This window comes from Suillus paluster (assembly GCF_016628075.1).
Source record: "Suillus paluster strain FC165 chromosome Unknown EDB91scaffold_18, whole genome shotgun sequence".
Taxonomy (NCBI): Eukaryota; Fungi; Basidiomycota; class Agaricomycetes; order Boletales; family Suillaceae; genus Suillus; species Suillus paluster.
In genome coordinates, this window is record NW_024537578.1 from 287,918 (window position 1) to 306,017 (window position 18,100).

General features: G+C 50.9%; 5 protein-coding genes across 5 annotated transcripts; 3 read left to right on the top strand and 2 right to left on the bottom strand.

Moving 5' to 3' along the window:
* Positions 1 to 11: 11 nt before the first annotated feature.
* Positions 12 to 2,980, bottom strand: EDB91DRAFT_1247145 (coatomer WD associated region-domain-containing protein; the record flags this gene model as incomplete). The annotated part of the gene is made up of 10 exons (XM_041322774.1): positions 12 to 43; positions 97 to 269; positions 321 to 735; positions 792 to 1,000; positions 1,052 to 1,159; positions 1,211 to 1,377; positions 1,430 to 1,948; positions 1,996 to 2,481; positions 2,528 to 2,911; positions 2,963 to 2,980. The coding sequence occupies 10 exons, from the start codon at positions 2,978 to 2,980 to the stop codon at positions 12 to 14; spliced, it is 2,511 nt and encodes an 836-aa protein (XP_041178531.1).
* Positions 2,981 to 3,442: 462 nt separating this feature from the next.
* EDB91DRAFT_220308 (uncharacterized protein) lies at positions 3,443 to 4,222 on the top strand. The gene is made up of 2 exons (XM_041326502.1): positions 3,443 to 3,573; positions 3,621 to 4,222. Exon 2 carries the CDS (start codon positions 3,624 to 3,626, stop codon positions 4,185 to 4,187), a length of 564 nt encoding a protein of 187 aa, XP_041178532.1. The 5' UTR covers positions 3,443 to 3,573; positions 3,621 to 3,623; the 3' UTR covers positions 4,188 to 4,222.
* Positions 4,223 to 4,662: 440 nt separating this feature from the next.
* Positions 4,663 to 9,102, top strand: EDB91DRAFT_1200564 (uncharacterized protein; the record flags this gene model as incomplete). Its single annotated transcript, XM_041320654.1, has 13 exons — positions 4,663 to 5,067; positions 5,122 to 5,535; positions 5,585 to 5,689; positions 5,740 to 5,838; positions 5,888 to 5,977; positions 6,029 to 6,396; positions 6,447 to 6,641; positions 6,694 to 6,756; positions 6,809 to 6,908; positions 6,955 to 7,067; positions 7,126 to 7,322; positions 7,379 to 7,523; positions 7,575 to 9,102. Coding segments are annotated over exons 2-13 (3,381 nt in total), but the record flags the coding sequence as incomplete, so codon positions are not given.
* Positions 9,103 to 10,330: 1,228 nt separating this feature from the next.
* EDB91DRAFT_220431 (uncharacterized protein) lies at positions 10,331 to 14,100 on the top strand. Its single transcript, XM_041326503.1, has 10 exons — positions 10,331 to 11,733; positions 11,782 to 11,886; positions 11,937 to 12,035; positions 12,085 to 12,174; positions 12,228 to 12,760; positions 12,811 to 13,005; positions 13,058 to 13,120; positions 13,173 to 13,423; positions 13,473 to 13,670; positions 13,735 to 14,100. Exons 1-10 carry the CDS (start codon positions 10,457 to 10,459, stop codon positions 13,873 to 13,875), a joined length of 2,952 nt encoding a protein of 983 aa, XP_041178534.1. The 5' UTR covers positions 10,331 to 10,456; the 3' UTR covers positions 13,876 to 14,100.
* A 1,358-nt stretch (positions 14,101 to 15,458) lies between these two features.
* EDB91DRAFT_1125272 (uncharacterized protein) lies at positions 15,459 to 18,076 on the bottom strand. The gene has a single exon (XM_041318389.1). The coding sequence runs from the start codon at positions 17,661 to 17,663 to the stop codon at positions 15,573 to 15,575; it is 2,091 nt and encodes a 696-aa protein (XP_041178535.1). The 5' UTR covers positions 17,664 to 18,076; the 3' UTR covers positions 15,459 to 15,572.
* Positions 18,077 to 18,100: the final 24 nt, after the last annotated feature.

The window sequence follows — 18,100 nt, forward strand, 5'->3', positions numbered from 1 at the left end:
CCCAATTCCAATCATGTCTCCCCACTGTCACTCTGCGAAATGTCTAAACCCAATCAGTCACCGAAACAAGCGCCATCAGTCCAGACAAAAACTCACCGGAATCTCCGTTCACATCTACAGGCTCAGGAGCCTCGCGTGCAAGTGCCCCTTCCCACCCTTCCTCAAATAGCTCTGCCTGGTCAGATGGGTGCGCGATGCCCCCTGCGATCTTGCCCTTATTTTTAGTGCGCAACTCGCCTCGCCACACGTCGACCACCTTTGGTACTTGGCTACGCCCAAGTCAATTTCAAATATCAAATTCACGAATCCATCAAACACACCTCGGTGCATACGTTCGTGCAAACAACGCAGCTTCTGGTGCACGATTCGTCTTCACAAGCAGGTCCACGCACGGTTTTGCATCACCCAGCTGGAACAGCGTCGCAAACGCCAGATTGTTCGCTCCCTTTTTCTCGGCTGTCGCTGCAAGCTTCTGCAGCCCTTCTCGATCGCCCGTCGAAAGCAGAAGAAGCATCAGCGCACTCAAATCACCCGCCTTTTCGAATGCTTCCCGAGCCAGATCAAAGCGCCACACCGTAAGCGCACGATCGCCGATCGCCTTCCACTTCGTCTCGGCTTCCGGCTCTAAGACAGAGCGCGCGATCTCGACCGCTGTGTCTAGGTCATCGAGCTGCAATGAGAGGTCGAACTTGTGATCTGGGTCCGTGGTCACTTCCAGAGCGAGCTCTTTGAGATCTGAGAAGAAAAACAGTGAATTCCGGGTTTTGATATGTAATTAAAATCATTCATACCTCGACCCTCCAAGAACCGAGCAACTTTGTTTAGCTGCTCCTTTGGCAATATGGGCAGAATTTCAGCTGCCGAGTCCATGTCACCACGGAGGACAGCCGTCTGGTATTCCACAACGCTCAAGGACAATGAATACCCGAAAATATTCAAGTCCTTGTCCGCAAGATACACTCGATTATGCGCGGGTATGTATCCCAGTATAAACATGGAGCTACAGCAAATGTCAGTTCAAAGTTGCTAATTAAACACCTCATGCACGCACGTATCAGATGGGCTGATCGTGTACGATTCATTACCCACGAAGTAGTTGAGGCGGTTTCCGGCCGTGGTGTAGATAAAGCAGTCACCTATCCATTTTGCGGTCTTCACGCTAATAAAAGTGTAATCAGTTGGGCATGAAAGTCATGAACAACCGCCGCACCTGTCCGAGATCTCAGCAACGACATCAAATGCTTCCTCAACACCCTCATCCGTGATTTCCGCACCCTCCTCTAGTTTGACATTGTACGCATCCCGATCAAACTTGAGGATGTAGAAAGAGTCATCCGAAACAACAGCCACGAGCGTCCCTGTTGTCGACCAAAAGATCTACAACGAAAAAGATCAGCACCATAACGTCCAATCCGTATCACACACTCACATTCTTCGCCTCCACATCAATCCGCCTCACTATCTCCCCGCTCTCCCAATCCCAAAAGATCACAAAGCCCTTCCCCCGTGCGCCCAGCACCGGACCCCCGTAAATAGCATCCACTGACCAGCTTCCCGCACCTTTCATCCCTGCACCACCGCGTTCCTTGAAGTTCTTATACACTCGCAGCTTCACCTTGCTCTCTAGCACCGCATACGTGTTCGAGTCACCTGCCCACGCGAAGCCCGTGCCTGAGCCAAACGCCTTGTTCCGCCATGCCAGCGCCGTGTAGATAATGTATTCCCCGTCACCAACTACAGTCACGAATCGTCCGTTCGGGGAGTGTATCAGCGCAGTGGCAAAGATCTCTGTAGTACCAATCTCCTTGATCGAGAGGGGGATACGGTTGCCGTCCGCAGTGACGATATCAGAAAGCGTGGCGAGGTTTCCAGATAGCACGGCCTGGTTCTTCGTGTATATTAATTTACCCGATGGGTCCATACTGTATGTAGGCTCATCCCGGCCAAGCTTGAGAGGTGTCAAACACGTAGACCGTCTAAACGATACAGACAAACCTTGATCACAACAATACCCTCATCAAATCCAATAGCCACCTCATTCGCATCGCGGCGGAGCGAGACGCACCATGCACGTTCAAGCGCATAGCTGAGGGTGTTCTCCAGACGGTAGGTATTGCTGTTCCATATCTTCACGGTACCGTCTTCACTTCCACTGATGATGATAGGCAGGTTGGGGTGGAACACAGCGAAGCTTGGGTTGTTCGTGTGTCCTTCCATCGTTTGCACGCAGCTCTTGCTGAGGTAGTCCCAGACCTTGATCGTGCGGTCATCACCTGTTGTGACGAGGTATGGCTTATCCGAGCCAGGGTAGAAGTCGACGTAGTTGACTCCCTTGTCGTGTGCGTCCATAGTAAAGTTGGCTGTAGGGGAAGCAAGGGACCACATCTTAACCGTACGGTCAAGACAAGCAGATGCGAAGGTATTTGCATCCTTGGGGTTGAAAGTGATGTTCATTATATAGTGTGTATGGCCTTCATAGACCTGATACTAGTTGAGCACCAGAGTATATGGAATGATGGTAGCGCACCTGAATACATTTCCACTGCTTGTCCCAATCCCAAGCTTTGATAGTCATATCATCACTTCCAGTGAGCACGATGCTCGCGGTAGGATGCACAGTAAGACATCGTATATAATCAGGATGAGCCTCAAACGCGGCAACCTTCTCATGCGTATTGTAATTAAACACGCGCAGCTGAAAGTCGTCCGAGCCAGCAACAAACCAGTTTTTTCGGGGAATAAACTTGACGCAACGCACAGGAACGGAAGAGACCTCGAAAGTCTTGACAAGTGCGCCAGTTTCGTGGTTGTAGATGTTGACGGAACCGTTGTACAGACCTGTTAGCAGCCATGGCTCGGTTGGGTGGAAGTCTGCGCCTTTGACCCGGTCGGATCGAGAGAATAGTTTTCGCTTTTTATGTCTTGGTTAGATTTAAGATGGTAAACTTGCTATAGGACTTACATTGACATCGAACAACATGGCGTTGGCGTCGTTTGGCTCGTTCTAGACGGTGTTCAGTACAGTGACCACCTATGGATATTGCTCCACCCCCCAAAAGGGGGTCGTGTGAAACGTGGCTTGACTTCAGCTGCTTTACTTGCGCGGCGCGCCCATTTCTCTATCGCTGATCGCTCGTGCACGCCATTGCATCGTATACCGCGACTACAAATTCAATTTTTATAACAATCTAGGCGTATCACGGGCTCGTATCTTGTACCTCTCCTTGGGACTCGGAGTAATACTGTGATAACCAAAATATACGCCGCGCCTAGTCAGGGGTATGTATTCGATCTTGGCAATTATGAACGCTGAAGCATCGACCATTCCGTGAAATAAAGGCTTCTTTAATTGATATATCGCGATACTGCGTGGTCGAACCATGACCCGCTGCCTCGAGGCTCGCGCACATCATTAACGCCGTGAGGCCTTGAGGTGCAACCCTATTATGGCACGGCTATGTGACACACGCATCAAGGACGTTCTAAATTGAGCGCCAAGACACAACTAGTTAAGCACGCTTTCGTCTCGTTATTACAAAGGCTCTTTCCCCAGCACTGTCATATTTCTTTGTCGTAAGTGCACCCTCTCTACAATTGATTTAGTCTAAGACGACTAGCAGGGCATGAGTCACCCCCGCAATATTAATAGTCTTCCAGCGGAACTGCTCCTAAGCATCTTCCGACTCACAGGAACCCACGGTAGTCCGCACGGACTCCCCGGAATTGTCACAGCGTCGCATGTTTGCAAGTGCTGGCGATACCTCATCCTCCAAACCCAGTCTCTCTGGACTGTGCTCTCAATTTCTAACAGGGAGAAACATTACGCCGACCACGCCCGTGTCTGGCTGACGCGAAGTGGCGTATTACCAGTTGACATAACTGTCCACTGGGACTCGGCATTAGTGGAACGCAAAGCTGAAGATGCTCTCTTTCCCATTGATGACGCCGCTCCATGGGCTGATGAAAGCTCACAATACGTTAGACGCTCGTACATGGAATATGAGCGATTCCGTGAACTCGAGCGTCGGTCACTCATGCGTGAGCTTGAACGTCACAAACACCGTTGGCGCTCCTTCAAATGGAATGTAACTTCGGGCGGCCTGTTCGAGGAAAGCGCAGATGTAGACGTGGTAAGTGTGGCATGTCTTGCGTCTATACATAGATCGCGCATGTTCTTATTGCACTGAACAAGTAGACGACGTTGGAAGCCCCTGATCACCTTGCTCTCACGGACACGAATTCAGCCCCATCTTCAATTTATATGGCGGTGGACTTTCCTTCGTGGTCCTCAAAGGTGTCACTCGACTCTAAAACATCGGCTACGAGGAAGAAATCTTTTCTTAGAAGACGAAAAACCAGCGCGCGTAGGTGCTGGTCAAAATTTTGCGATTTCATTGCTACACTTGTCAACTTTCTGTCGAAACGATCATGATATAAGCGCACATAGCTAGATAAATTACTGTGTATGTATTCCCACAGGTTCACGATGACTCGGTAAATTAGGTGCTGTGTCAATTTCAGTCCTGCAGGCTTTAGTAAAGTTCGTTCTTGTCGCCATTATCTGGGGTTGTAAATACCAGGAACAACCTTGCGTATGTACCACATATTTGGTCCTGTTTAGCAAAGGCTTCGGGTTCTAATACGGACAAACAACGATTGTCCGATCGTCTGTCTGTCATCATCTCCATCGCTTTAGTGTTTATTGCCTGACTTTCTGACGTCTCATATCAGCTAAACGCAACTAGGTATGTATCATGGAATCTCAACATCATCAGTCTGCTCTCTTCCATTTGAATCCTGCACAGTTGTCAGAAAGCCTCTCGATGTTTAATATGGCGATAAAGGAAGGTGGCCAGGATCCGAAACATGGGAAATGAAAGACACGGGTACTGGGCTGTGCCGGGGTACTAGGCAGGCAGCAACGTGTTCATCATATTTCCTCGTATGTCCTCCATCTTGCCTCATGGCATGCATTCACTAGATTAAGAAGCTATGACTGGGCTATCTGATGCGTCCGCGTTGCACGTGTGCACCCCCTTGAACATCCTACTCGCACTGCGTGATCTAGTGTGTTGTTAAAACTTTTTGCTTGCATCCTCCTTTCCTTAGCTGCTCTTGAAGATCACCCGTGTCGCCTGCAAACGTACTTGAACTGATGGCCACGGCGCCCCCTCCCAGGAAAGGCTTCCGCGTTCGTGTTGGAACGGGGATGCGCCGCTCCTCGTCGAACTGGAGTATCCCGGGGTTGTTAAATCGCTCAAGTCCAGCAACTCCCATTTCCCCCGAGCCGGACTTCATACCTATCGCAAGATCCACCTCTCCAAAGCTCAAGCGCGATGGATCGACCACGTCCCTGACGCAGGTCGACACTACACATCCTCCTAGCCAAAGGAATCTCAGTCCCGTCTCCTCTTCGCACATGAGCCCAAAGCCAAGTCCGACCTTCCGCTGGGCCCGCGAGCGGGAGATTGTTGGCAGCACGTACACCTGGAGTAACCCGAGCAGTGAATTTAACCAAAGCGAGGCGAGCCTGACGTTCGTTTTTTCTATATGTTCTTGGACAACGGTCTGATGAACAGTTCAGAACGCCTTCGGAAGACCCGTTCGCAGATCTAGGTCCGGCTGCTCCGAGCCCCCATCTTTATCCCTCTCCACAGCCTGGTGTCATTTCGTCATCTATTGTTGCTGAGTATGTACACTTTGGTCTTCGTATCGACTTGGAAGTGATGGTCGTGTCAGTGATTTTGACCCTCGGTCCCCACGAGACGATAGCACGATAGCTCCTGCCGAGCTAGTGGCGGTACCACTACCCACCATTTATGAAGTCATGCTTACCCCGTGAGTTGCGTGTTAATGCCTTGCGTCATAGTATCTTAATTTTTGACAGCTCCGTTCGACAAGTCTCTTCAGGCACTTCGAGTGACGACAGGAGTGCCGACGAGTACTTCGCAAGCAGAGACATACCACGAGATACAAAGTATGTTCAGATTGGTATGCATACAAGATCATATATCTCACAACCATACAGCGAGCGTCACCCCTTGATCCCTCGCCAACGTCACCTGGATACGTGTCCATATGCTAGCTGTGGATGGATAGAACAGACGTATCCTCTCGGCGGGAAATACTTCGTGAATCCGCGTATCCAAGCTACGACCGACATTGATCTTCGGAACTTGACCAAGCTAGAAGCGGTCATGTCAGTCGTGGAGACAGCTGGTAGCGCCCCTGAAGGGTGCGAAATGTGGGCCAGAGAAGATCCCACCGTGAAGAGGGATCGGAGAAGACAGCAGATGGCTGGATGGCCCGTTATCAGTTGGATAGACCATCGAATCCGCAGAGTTTCGAGCGAAGTCCCAGGCGTTGATGGAATTATCTTTTCTGGGGAAGATGATAGTCAGTGGTCCCTTTTCATATGTAGCTTGCCTTCTAACCAAAGAATACAGGACTTGATGACGAGTATAGATATTGGTCGTTCGTGGAGTCTCACCCCGCGCACATTTCATTGCCGAGAAGTGCTCGGAAAGAAGCTATAGAAGCTCTTCATTGGTCTTACACAGACCTTTTGTTGGCGCATCCTCAGCTGGTTTCCCCTCCCTTCAGCCAGGACGAATGCCACAAGTCGTTGGTGCATCTCAATGGTCTGACATCGTCTAGTTTCTCAGGTGATGACTTCATTAATTCCTTGTATAGACCCCAGCCTCCGGTCAACTACAACGCACACACAGATGATTGCCCGTATCTTGCTTCGCGTCGGTGTGTAGTACTCAATTGATGTCGAGCACCCCTTGATTATGTAATGTTACAGTGCACTGGCGTCAAATGCACTTCCGACCACACAAGCCTCTTCCCCGCGATGTGCCCATCATGCAGCACCCAAAACGATGCGTCCCCAAGGCTAGTATGATGTGTGTTTTTCTTCTTGATTATGTGCCAATGTTCTGATTATCAAAGGCGGTGTGACGCATTACTCTGTGCCGATCGAGTAGTCGCAGCGGCCGAATTACATCAATACATAATACGATTTAACGAGGATGCGGAGGACAGCTTTTCCCCATGGTCCACTGGTAAGCGCTGAGCGATTTGTGTCTTAGAACGACTTGCACTCACTCTGGGTCATAAAAGCCTTCAAGAAGAACTGTACTGCGCGTTGTCTCGCAAAGGGAGATGAGGCTGTTGCTGAGGGCAATTATGAGGCGGCTATTAAACTATATTCGGCAGGGATCTCGCTGGACTCCTTATGCGAGTCCCTCCTTGCGCACCGCAGTAAGGCAAATCTAGAACGAAAATTCTATGCCGAGGCCCTTCAAGACGCGGACAAGGTGCGGACGATATTCATTACTTCTCTATCAATCGAGCTTATACTGCTAATGCACAGGCCACCGAACTCAACTCCTCCTCTTATCTTGGGTACAAACTGAAGCATGCAGCGCTTCACGGCTCACAGCGCTATGATGAAGCAATCGAGGCCTTCAAAACCATGCTCTTGAAGTTGGACGATGCGCCTGACGTGCAGACACGAAGTAAGTCTGAACTCATGCGTCAACGTAAAAACTTATGGACATTTTCTGCAGAGCTACGTCATAAATATGTCAGTCCATCTGCAGTCAAGGACATTATTCTACGAGCCATTCACGCTCAACTGGAAAATGCCCCGCTTCGTCTACTTAATACCTCCACCGGGCGTTTATGCGATCGAGAGGCACAGATCAATGCCTTTAAGGAAAGCACGGAATACAAAGAGATTCTGTCTTCGTCGATGACGCACCTACCTCTCCAAACGGAGCCCATCGAAGAAGCGGTCGTGAAGTACTTCAGTTGGGTCATGTTATCGCATAAGTGGGAAAGCCAGGAGCCACGGCTGCATGATATCCAGGACAAGATCGTGTACGATTTGGATCCAGTCGGAACTGTAGTGAAGTTGCAGACATTCTGCAAAATCACTCATGATGCGGGGTATCGCTGGGCGTGGAGTGATACATGCTGCATTGACCAGACTAACAATGTCGAGCTCCAACGGTCGGTGAACACCATGTTTGTCTGGTATCGCAACTCAGCTCTTACAATTATCTACCTGTCGGATGTTCCGCCCTCAGCGCGGCCAGGCGCACTAGCAAACAGCGTTTGGAATACGCGAGGATGGACTGTACAGGAATTCCTCGCTCCAAACATCATCCTCTTCTACCAAAAAGATTGGACCTTATATCTCAACGACACCTCTCCCAACCACAAGATGTCTGACGCTATCATGGCGGAGTTGAAAGATTCAACAGGTATAGATGCACAGTCCCTCATCGCTTTCCGTCCAGGCATGACGGATGCGCGAAAGAAACTACAATGGTCATCGACGCGTGCCACGACTTTGCAGGAAGACATTGCTTACTCATTGTTTGGCATTTTCGGCATCTACCTACCCGTCATTTATGGCGAGTCGAAACAAAATGCACTTGGTCGGCTCTTGCAAGAGATCATAGCACAGTCGGGCGACATCACAGCCCTGGACTGGGTCGGAAAATCATCCCAGTTCAATAGCTGTCTGCCGGCCGAAATTGCGTCGTACAAACCTCCGCCATACACATCACCACCCCTGTCTGAAGATCAAATACGGACATCGGTCTCTTCGCTGCGAGAGAACTCCGCTGTTATAGAGCTGGCTCTGCCACTGTACACTCAGCTTGCCAACCTGAACCCTCCTCGTTTCGCGAACAGCAGGTTGCGACTGCCTTGTATCGCATTCCCCGTCACAGCACTTAGACGAAGGCGTGGTCAAGACCGGGAGAAATGTTTCATTCATGATGCCAAGGTGGACGGGCTTCACAACCTGGTAATCACCACCAAAGACAAACTGATTCAGTTCTGGCCGGCACGGCCCACTCCGCGGACATTCTTACTTGTCCGTCCGTGGAATCGCCATGATCTCGGGCTGCCTGACTTTGCAGACGAGACGGAGAGCGATTCTGACCCGCCTCCATCAGACGAATGGCTCGGCGGGTATCATAGAGAAGATCAGCTGATTGATTCGGAGTCCCACTCACGAGAGTTGAGGTTAGTCGTTCACCTTGGACAGCCTTTTGGCGCACTTTTGTTGGCGCAGCAGCGTGGTGGGGAGTACAAGAGAGTTGCTTCCGATTACAATATCGTCGCGCAAGTCAAAGACATGACTGCTGTTCACAACATGATGGGCATCAGGACGCTAGAGATATTGTAACTTCGGAGAATGGGGAACTCTGACGAATTTTCGTTCATATCTTGACTGTACTTCAGAGTCATCATGATTGAAGCCAGGGAATCATGGACTGTGTACAGCAGCCAGACAGCAATTTCGTGCGTCAACCCTCGCAGGACTTGCAATTCACTTTCTCGCTTTTTACTCGAAATCGTGAAGCGAGCGAGTCACTGCCTGTCAATGGTGTCACTATAAGTAACACATTGGATTGAATTTTGAATTTCGCTGTCCGTGAAATACAAATGTAAGGGCGTGATATCAGAGTTTAGCATCATCCAGGCCAACAATGCACACGGCAAAGTCGATAAGTATACTGAGTCAGGGATTGCTCTACAATTTGGTCTTGTTTGGCAAAGGCCTTCGATTTCAATACGACCACACAATTGCTGTCGTGTTGTCTATGTTTAGCAATGTTTAGCGTTGTACTTACAATTGAACATTTGTATCAACGCTAGGTGTTATGGATCCATATTGACTATCAACATCATCAGTCGGCTCTCCTCCATATCAATTGGACACATACATTTTCACAGTGTTTGCTAGCGATGTGAGGAAACCCGCTAGCGTCTAATATGGGGACAAAGGAATGTGTCAGGGTCTGAAGGTGATGGGAAGTGGAAGACACGAGTACTGGATCATGCTGGGGCAGGCAGCAACGTGTATGATCATATCTCCCCCTTCTTGCCGCATTGCATGCATTCAAATTTCACGAGGTCAAGAAGCTGTGTCCATCGCGGCAGGGGCTCGGCCTTCTCGCTACTATCATGACACGAGGCATAGCGCTGCGCGCAACATTTTTGTCTGCAACTTTACAGCCTATTGTTATGATGTGGCAGTTCCTCCTTGTGTGCGACACTAGCATTGCCCAGTGTTCGGCCCCGCGGCGCGCTTTAAGGGTTCGTGTAAGGTGTCTTACACCTCAAGGAACACCAACACGTGTTTGCCTGATGGTTAACCACGCGATTATCATCTGCTAATCGCGCACATCTCATCATATCACTGCCATGCGTAGAGCCGGTGCTAGTGAGTAAGTAGCTTCCACGTCCTTAACCTCGTCGAAACCGCCAGGCATCACTACTATTTAGACTGCGCTATCCGACGTTTGTCCGCATTGCACCCCCTTGAACATCCTCCTTGCACTGTGTGCTCTAGCGTGTTATCTAAACTTTTTTGCCTGTATTCTCCTTTCCTTGAAGATCACCAGGGTCGCCTCCAAGCGTATTTGAACCAATGGCCACTACACCCCCTCCCAAGAAAGGCTTTCGCGCTCGCGTTGGAACGGCGATGCGTCGCTCCTCGACGAGCTGGGGTCTCCCAGGGTTGCCCCATCATGCAGGCTCAACAACTCCCCCTCTCCCCGAGCCGGACTCGGCCTCTATCGCAGGATCCACCTCTCCAAAGATCGAGCGTGAGGGCTCCACTACGTCCCTTGCGCAAGTCGACACTACTCCACCTCCCACCCAAACGACTCCCAGTCCCATTCCTGAGTCGCCCGCTCGTGAAGCAGCTGCCCTTGCCGGCGAGGCAACTCCTCAGGGACCATCCCTGCTCTCAGGGAAAGCTATCACCGCTGAACCTGCTTCAGATCCTTCTCTTCAAGCGCCTGAAGAACCACGCAAATCCGTTGAAGCGGCCCAACCGGAGCCCGCGATACCCTCCGTTGTGGTTCATTCTCCCCCTGCATCTGAGGCTGTTCTTGCTCCAGTGTTCACAGCGGAGCCAGAAGATATATCTCTCGTAGAGCCGGTTCGCACTCAAGTATCTCCTCCCCCTGCCTCAACGCAGGCTCCCGATACCACTTCAAAGCCTGCTCCAGCCCCTTCTACGACGCCTCCACCAACTACAGCACGTCAACCTACGCCTCCAGCTCCAGCTGTTGCGCCAACGAAAGCTCCTACGCCTCCACCTGCCACATCACGTCAACCCACGCCTCCAGCTCCAGCCGTTGCGCCAACGAAAGTTCCTACCCCTCCTCCGGCAGGAGAGGCGGCAGCTGCGCCTTCAACAGTACCCCAGATACCTGCTTCCTCGTCAGATCCTGCACCTCCTACAGCACCAGCACCGTCTCGTACACGAGCTTCAACACCTCTATCGCAGATCTCTCGTGCTCCATCCTCTGCTCCACGATCTCCCCCTGTACAAACACCTGGCCCTGCTCCGGGTGCAGGTTACTTTGACCTGTCAGTTCCTCGCACCTCGTCTCCGCTTGAGGATAATGCAGATGAGGGCGCAAACGTCTGGGCAGACCATCCCTCTACTTCTCCACCTCCGCCGGCACCCGCGCCTGCCCCCGAATTCGACCCACTCAATCGCCCTGCAGCACCCAAAGGAGCGAAAAATACTCGTCCTCGGGGTTCATCTGCCGCCTCTTCGCAGGTGATGAACCAGCGGCAACCGAGTCGGAAGCCAAGTTCAACCTTCCAGCCCCGCGAGCGGGAGATTGTTGGCACCACGTACACCTGGAGTAACCCGAGCAGTGAATTCAACCAAAGCAAGGCGAGCTTGATGTTCGTCTTTCTTACTTGTTCTTTGACAAGGTCTGATGAACAGTTCAGAATACCTTCGGAGGACCCGTTTGCAGATCCAGGCTCGACTGCTCCGGGCTACCATCTCTATCCCCCTCATCAGCCGGCTGACATTTCGTCACCTATTGTTGCTGAGTATGTACTCTTTGGTCTTTGTCTCAGCTTTGAAGTGATGGTCGTGTTAGTGATTTTGACCCTCGATCCCCACGAGACGATAGCATGATAGCTCCTGCCGAGCCAGTGGCGGTACCACTACCCGCCATGCATGAAGTCATGCTTACCCAGTGAGTTGCGCGTTAGTGTTTTGCCTCACGGTTTCTTAATCCTTAACAGCTCCGTTCGACAAGTCTCTTCAGGCTACACCTCGAGTGACGACGCGAGTGGTGGGTACTTCGCGAGCAGAGACGTACCGCGAGACACAAAGTACGTCCAAATCGGTACTTATATCATACCATACATCTCACGCAACCGCACAGCGAGCGTCATCCTTTGATCCCTCGCCAAAATCGCCCGGCTACGCCCCCAATAATGACCACGTTCCCAGAGCCCAGCCCATCGAGCCACATCGCACAGTCCTATCGTTCACAAACACTCAACTACAGCCAGCCCACTCCACAGCGTGCCCAGCCTGCTCGTCTTGAAGGCAATGGTTCGGCACACACCTATACATATGGGTCAGTGTCCACGCCGTATGCTATCCGCGGATGGGTGGAGAAGGCGCTTCCTCACGGCGGAAAGTACTTTGTGAATCCTCGTATCCAAGCTACGACCGACATTGATCTTCGAAACCTGGCTAAGCTGGACATGGTCATGTCAGTCGCGGAGACGGCTGGTATCGCCCCTGAAGGATGTGAAATGTGGGTCAGAGAAGGTCCCGCCGTGAAGAGGGGTTGGAGAAGACAGAAGATGGCTGGAGGGCCCGTTATCAGTTGGATAGACCATCGAATCCGCAGAGTTTCGAGCGAAGTCCCTGGTGTTGATGGAATTATCTTTTCTGGGGAAGATGACAGTAAGTGGTGCCTTTTCCTATACACCTCGCCTTCTAACCAGAGAATACAGGACTTGATGATGAGTACAGATACTGGTCGTTTGTGGAGTCTCACCCCGCGCATATTTCATTGCCGGGAAGTGCTCGTCAAGAAGCTATAGACGCTCTTCATTGGTCTTACACAGACCCTTTGTTGGCGCATCCTCAGCCGGTCCCCCCTCCCTTCAGCCAGGACGAATGTCACAAGTTGTTGGGACATCTCAACGGTTTGTCATCGTCTAGTTTCTCAAGTGATGACTTAATTGATTCCTTGTATAGACCCCAGCCTCCGGTCAACCACAACGCACACACGGATGGTTGCCCGTATCTTGCTTCGCGTCGGTATGTAGTACTCAATTGATGTTGAACACCCTTTGATTGTGTAATGTTACAGTGCACTGGCGTCAAATGCATTTCCGACCACACAAGCCTCTTCCCCGCGATGTGCCTGTCATGCAGCGTCCCAGACGACGCGTTCCTATAGGTCGCATGGTTGTCGATATCATCACTGGCATTCTTTGCCTAGGTATTCCATTCTTCCTCGTGGACAGGTCAAGCTATGCCGGACATCTGGACTTGGAGGGTAACATTATATCCAATTCCGGAAGTCCTATGTTCCTTGCTGGGGCTTGCGCGTGTCTAGTGGTGAGCTTCACTTCTGCATCTGTGCCCCTAGGTATCTAACATGATCCAGGCCGCTGTCATCCTCAGCGCTTCTGTGACACTCATGACCTTACCTGGACTGAATGGTATCGCGCGCATCGCAGGCCTCGTTGCCATCATGTGCTCGGTATTGAGCATGACAACGTCTTTCATTTCTATCATGCGTCACAAAACGGAATTGACGCATGGGACGCCCGCGTCAGGCTCCGAAGGATTTGTACTTCTCACTGTATGTTTCTTACCATTTGCTTCGCGATGAGCCCATGCTGATATAACTCCGGCTTTGTCCTCAGCGCCGAAGTGTTCTTCTATCTCTACCACTTGTATTCCTAGCCTACTCCGTCGCAGGCTTTATCACTGGCGTTGTCATCTACTCATTCAACGGAGTCGTGGTCAATGCAACAGCGAATGGCTCCCTATCACAGGTACATTGACGACGACGGTCGGTATGATTGTTCAACAGCGATAACGATGATGTCTACCTACGAGGTTGCTTACGATTTATTTACTGTGTATGTTAGAATTCTGTATTACGAACCTGCTGCTCACGCACTCCTACCTTATATATGACACGAGGTTGAACTCATCCTCCTTCACATATCTGTGTGACGGGAGTGAGCTCTTCGTCACCTTCTCCCCGTCCTTGTTAACTCTTCTTCCTCTTCTTCCTAGCTAGGGCTCTTTGAGAAACCCGCATTGAAAAGAAGGAACAACCTTTCAGACTATAGAGATTTAAACTTTTTATCACAAGTTATTACATAAGTATTGTCCCTATGCATAGATTTGCTCAAGTGCTCACACCACGACATAGAAGAATACCGTATTTCTATGCATGCATGCCTACTCATTCCAGAGATTCAAGAACATATTTTATCTGATCTCTTCAGCACGGAAAACGGTTCACAACATCCCTGGGCACTTTCCATCCAAGGAGAGGTCGCGCGAGTCGGCGACGTTCTCTAGCTGGTCTCTCTCGTGTCTGCCGTTCCTTCAATGATATAGCTTTAGATGTGCTATGGGCCCAGCTCAAGAATTTGGAACCGCTCTTCACTTGTCTTCCACGAGATCTATGGACTATGACTGATGGTGGAAGGATTGTATGTACTACCCGCCGCAATCCTAACCCATCATACATATTGACTGTTTCATTATGCCATTGTCAGCTCATGCGGAGACCTGTAACAATATAAGATCGGGCAGTCTTCGAACGATACTCATTTCGAGTGCGAATTCTGGGCGAATAATTAGAATTTGATTCAGATATTTTCGGAGGCATGGATGTGGAGTTCGTCTACGCCATGATGGGTTTTTGTTCACAGTCGCTGCTGGTGCCCAACCTTCAAGTACTCTGCTGGACGGAATATCCCCATGATCTCCATTTATGTATGCGGTTCATCCTGGGTCCTAACCTCATATACCTGTGTCTGGCACCCCCGATTCGGACCAAAGGTTTTTGGACAGACGTCATGATGTCTTCAGTGTTACAAGGCGTTCACCATCACTGGAAGTTGTCGAAGTCGTCAATCCATATACAGTGCCTCCTGAAGTCAGCGAGCTCGCCAATGCTCTCTGTGGGCTCCCGCACCTTCGGAAAGCAACGCTTGTCTTGCCCAGCGCCAAAGATTCGTCCTGGCTATCTCGTCTCGTTGACCTTCAAGAATTGTATATCCGGTTCACGGGAGTTTCTCCTCCCGCCAGGTCTGAATTCCGTGCCTCTACCCTGGACAAATTAGTCATCGACTCGCTGGAATTGATTTTGAGCGCAAAAATAATAGAAGGGTGCCATTCCGTGCAGACAGCTGCAGCTCTCTTCAAATACTACTAGAAGCGAATTGATCTGGACCCTCTCAGGCTATCCCTCGTATTAATCATATATTTTAAAAGTGAAGGGGATGATCATGATGTGGTTCGAGGTCGGCCCATGAATATTTGGATATCCGGGTGCCGTCGCAAAATATCGTGATATTGCACCTTTGCGGTTCGGCAGTGTTGTTCAAGTGTCCCATGCTGATCGCGAGCTCTTAATAGGTTGACATTTGGATGAGAAGTGCGTGCATTGAATATGATACAGATAAGTTACATGAGTGGTGAAAGATGCTAAAAATACACGTCAACGCGACCAACCAATCCCTCAATCAACGACAACAAGCCCATCAAAACTCTTCCTCCCCAACGCCTTCTTCATAATCTCCACAGGATTGAACTCTTCCTCGAAGTTCCTCAGCTTCTCCTTCTCCCCGTCCTTATTCACTGCCTCCCACTCATCCTCCTCTTCCTCGAGCTCTCCCATGAACACCTTCAACAGCGACGGCGAAAACCCGTTCAGCAACGCAACGCCCTTCCGATCACTGGTCACAGGAGCAGTGTTACCTGGGTAACGTTCTGCGGAGGACAGGTCCCAGTACACGATCTGTGGCATCTCGTATCCTGCCTCCTTGTACGCCTTCTCGATGACATCGTGGTTCGTCTCCCACTCCGCCGCATTCAGTGCGGTACCATCTGAATCACGCGAATAGTACTGTTCGACTCTCCGAGACTCGTCGAACTGCATGTCCGTGAACACAAAGATGCGCTTGATCATCTGGTCCTGAGGCACGGCGTGCCTCTTGGCGAGTGGGAGAAGAAGGTTAAGGAAGACGGCATTGAAGTCGGTGTTCATGTTCCACTGAGAAGACGCCATCTTCTTCACCGTCTCACCGAGTGAAACAGTGCCTTCAGGATCAAGTACGACCATCTGTGGGTTCGCAGAGAAAGTGATGAACGCGTCATTAAAAGGTGGCTTTGCGAGCCGCGCTAAGATAAGGCTGAGGGAAATAGCAGGCCAGATGGGAGATACGTCGGACATGCGTGATGTAGAGTAGTCGTGATGGACACTGCCCATGGACCCCGAGACGTCACAGACGGCGATGCAATTATCTAGCTCTCCAGCCTCGCGCAGACGCTCGAGGAGCGTCGCCCACTGTGCCTCCACCACGCGCGCTCGTGTCTCAGCAAGCTTTAACTTGTGTCGCTGGAGGGCAGCTTGCAGGGTCCCCTCTTTCGCTGGCACAGCGTGCACGGATTCCACGGCCTGCATGACAAGGTTGTGTGGGAGGAGTGTTGCACCACTGATCTGCTTCGTTCCTGATTCCACATCTGTCAGGTAGGAAACAAAGCGGTCAGGATCGTGATCAAAGAAATGACCCTTATTTTGATCCATGCAGACGGATGAAATGCGGGAGTAGACGATTTCAGACCAGCGGTTGGCGGACATGAGGGGCTCGGGGAGGGACTTGAGGCGACGGGAAGGGGTAAGAATGTGGCGGCGGAGGAAGGAACGCAAGACATGCAACTCCAGAGCACTGGGCGCGAGCGTGAGAGGGATTTTGTACGCGAGGGAAGATGTTATTTGCGCATGGTGCAGGAGGATGCAAATGGCAGAGGTGATGTTCGTGACCCTATCGTGCGACCCACCAGGAGAGGGTGCCCACTTCGTCGCTAGGGATAGCGAACATATGAGGGATACCCGGTCCTTGTCTCTCGCATCCGCCGGAAGGGAAGCTAGCCCTTGAAGAATAGAGACATCCTGAACAAGCCGCTCTGCGAATAGCCTGGAGACTGCAACATACAGAGCGCGGTACTTTGGCTGCTGTAGCTTTTCCGCAATGCGGGCGTGGTTCACACCATGCGCCTGAACACGCTGTGCCTTCGACCACGCTTCTTGCTCTGCATTAGACTTGAATTTGGGACGAGAGTTGTGAAGCGTATAGTTATGAAGGAAACTGGTGCGCGAATTACGAACAGGGGCAGGATGAAGCTCGTCGACAGTGGCTAATGCGAGGATGTTAAGGAGGTCTTTCCAGTACCCGTGAGACATGTTCACACGTTTCTTGAAGTCTTTGCCTTTGACAGGACGAGAGCGAGTACAGACAGGCTCTACAAGAAGATAGAGATTGGAGAGAGCAGTGCGAGGGTGGTTTTCGAAGAGCCAGCCGAACGCCATGTAGAAGAGCTCCTTGTCAGCCTTCCCATCGTGGATGCTCCTGAGAGACCAGATGATTCGGAGGGTGAGAGCTGGGTCTTCAGCCCAAGCCTTGGAAAGGTAATCATCAATCGAGGACCCAGACACACCGGGACGAATTCCCTGGAATGCATCGAGTGTAGTGGAAAGAGTGGAACTAAACGCTGGCGAAGCATTTTCAGTGAGCTTTTGGTGAACAGTCGAGCGGAGCGCATCCATCATAGCATTTGGATGCGCAGGAGAAGTTTCGGCGATTTTAATCGGCTTAGCACGCTCAGCGACAGGAAGAAGAACGTCAAGGAAGTTGGGATCGGTGAGCTCAGGAATAGCTGGGAGAGTAACGTTCTGGGATGAAGCAGCGGCGAGAGGAGCAGCCATGTTAGTAGACGACATCTTAGCAGCGATGGCAGCAAGAAACGAGCTAGGTCTGATTATTTGGGTTGAGGTGCAGATGGCGAGACGAGCATGACAAGGCCCCTTAACTGAAGGTAGGGCCCTTATAAACTGCCAGGCTGACCGTGACTGTGACATTCTGACTCGTTTAAACTATAAGAGACTATAGGTCAGTCATAATGCACGATATTAATGAGTCGAATTCTCGTTGCTAGAGCAAGCGTAGGCGAAGATGAGTCGATGACTGTCGAGTTCAAATTGCAAAT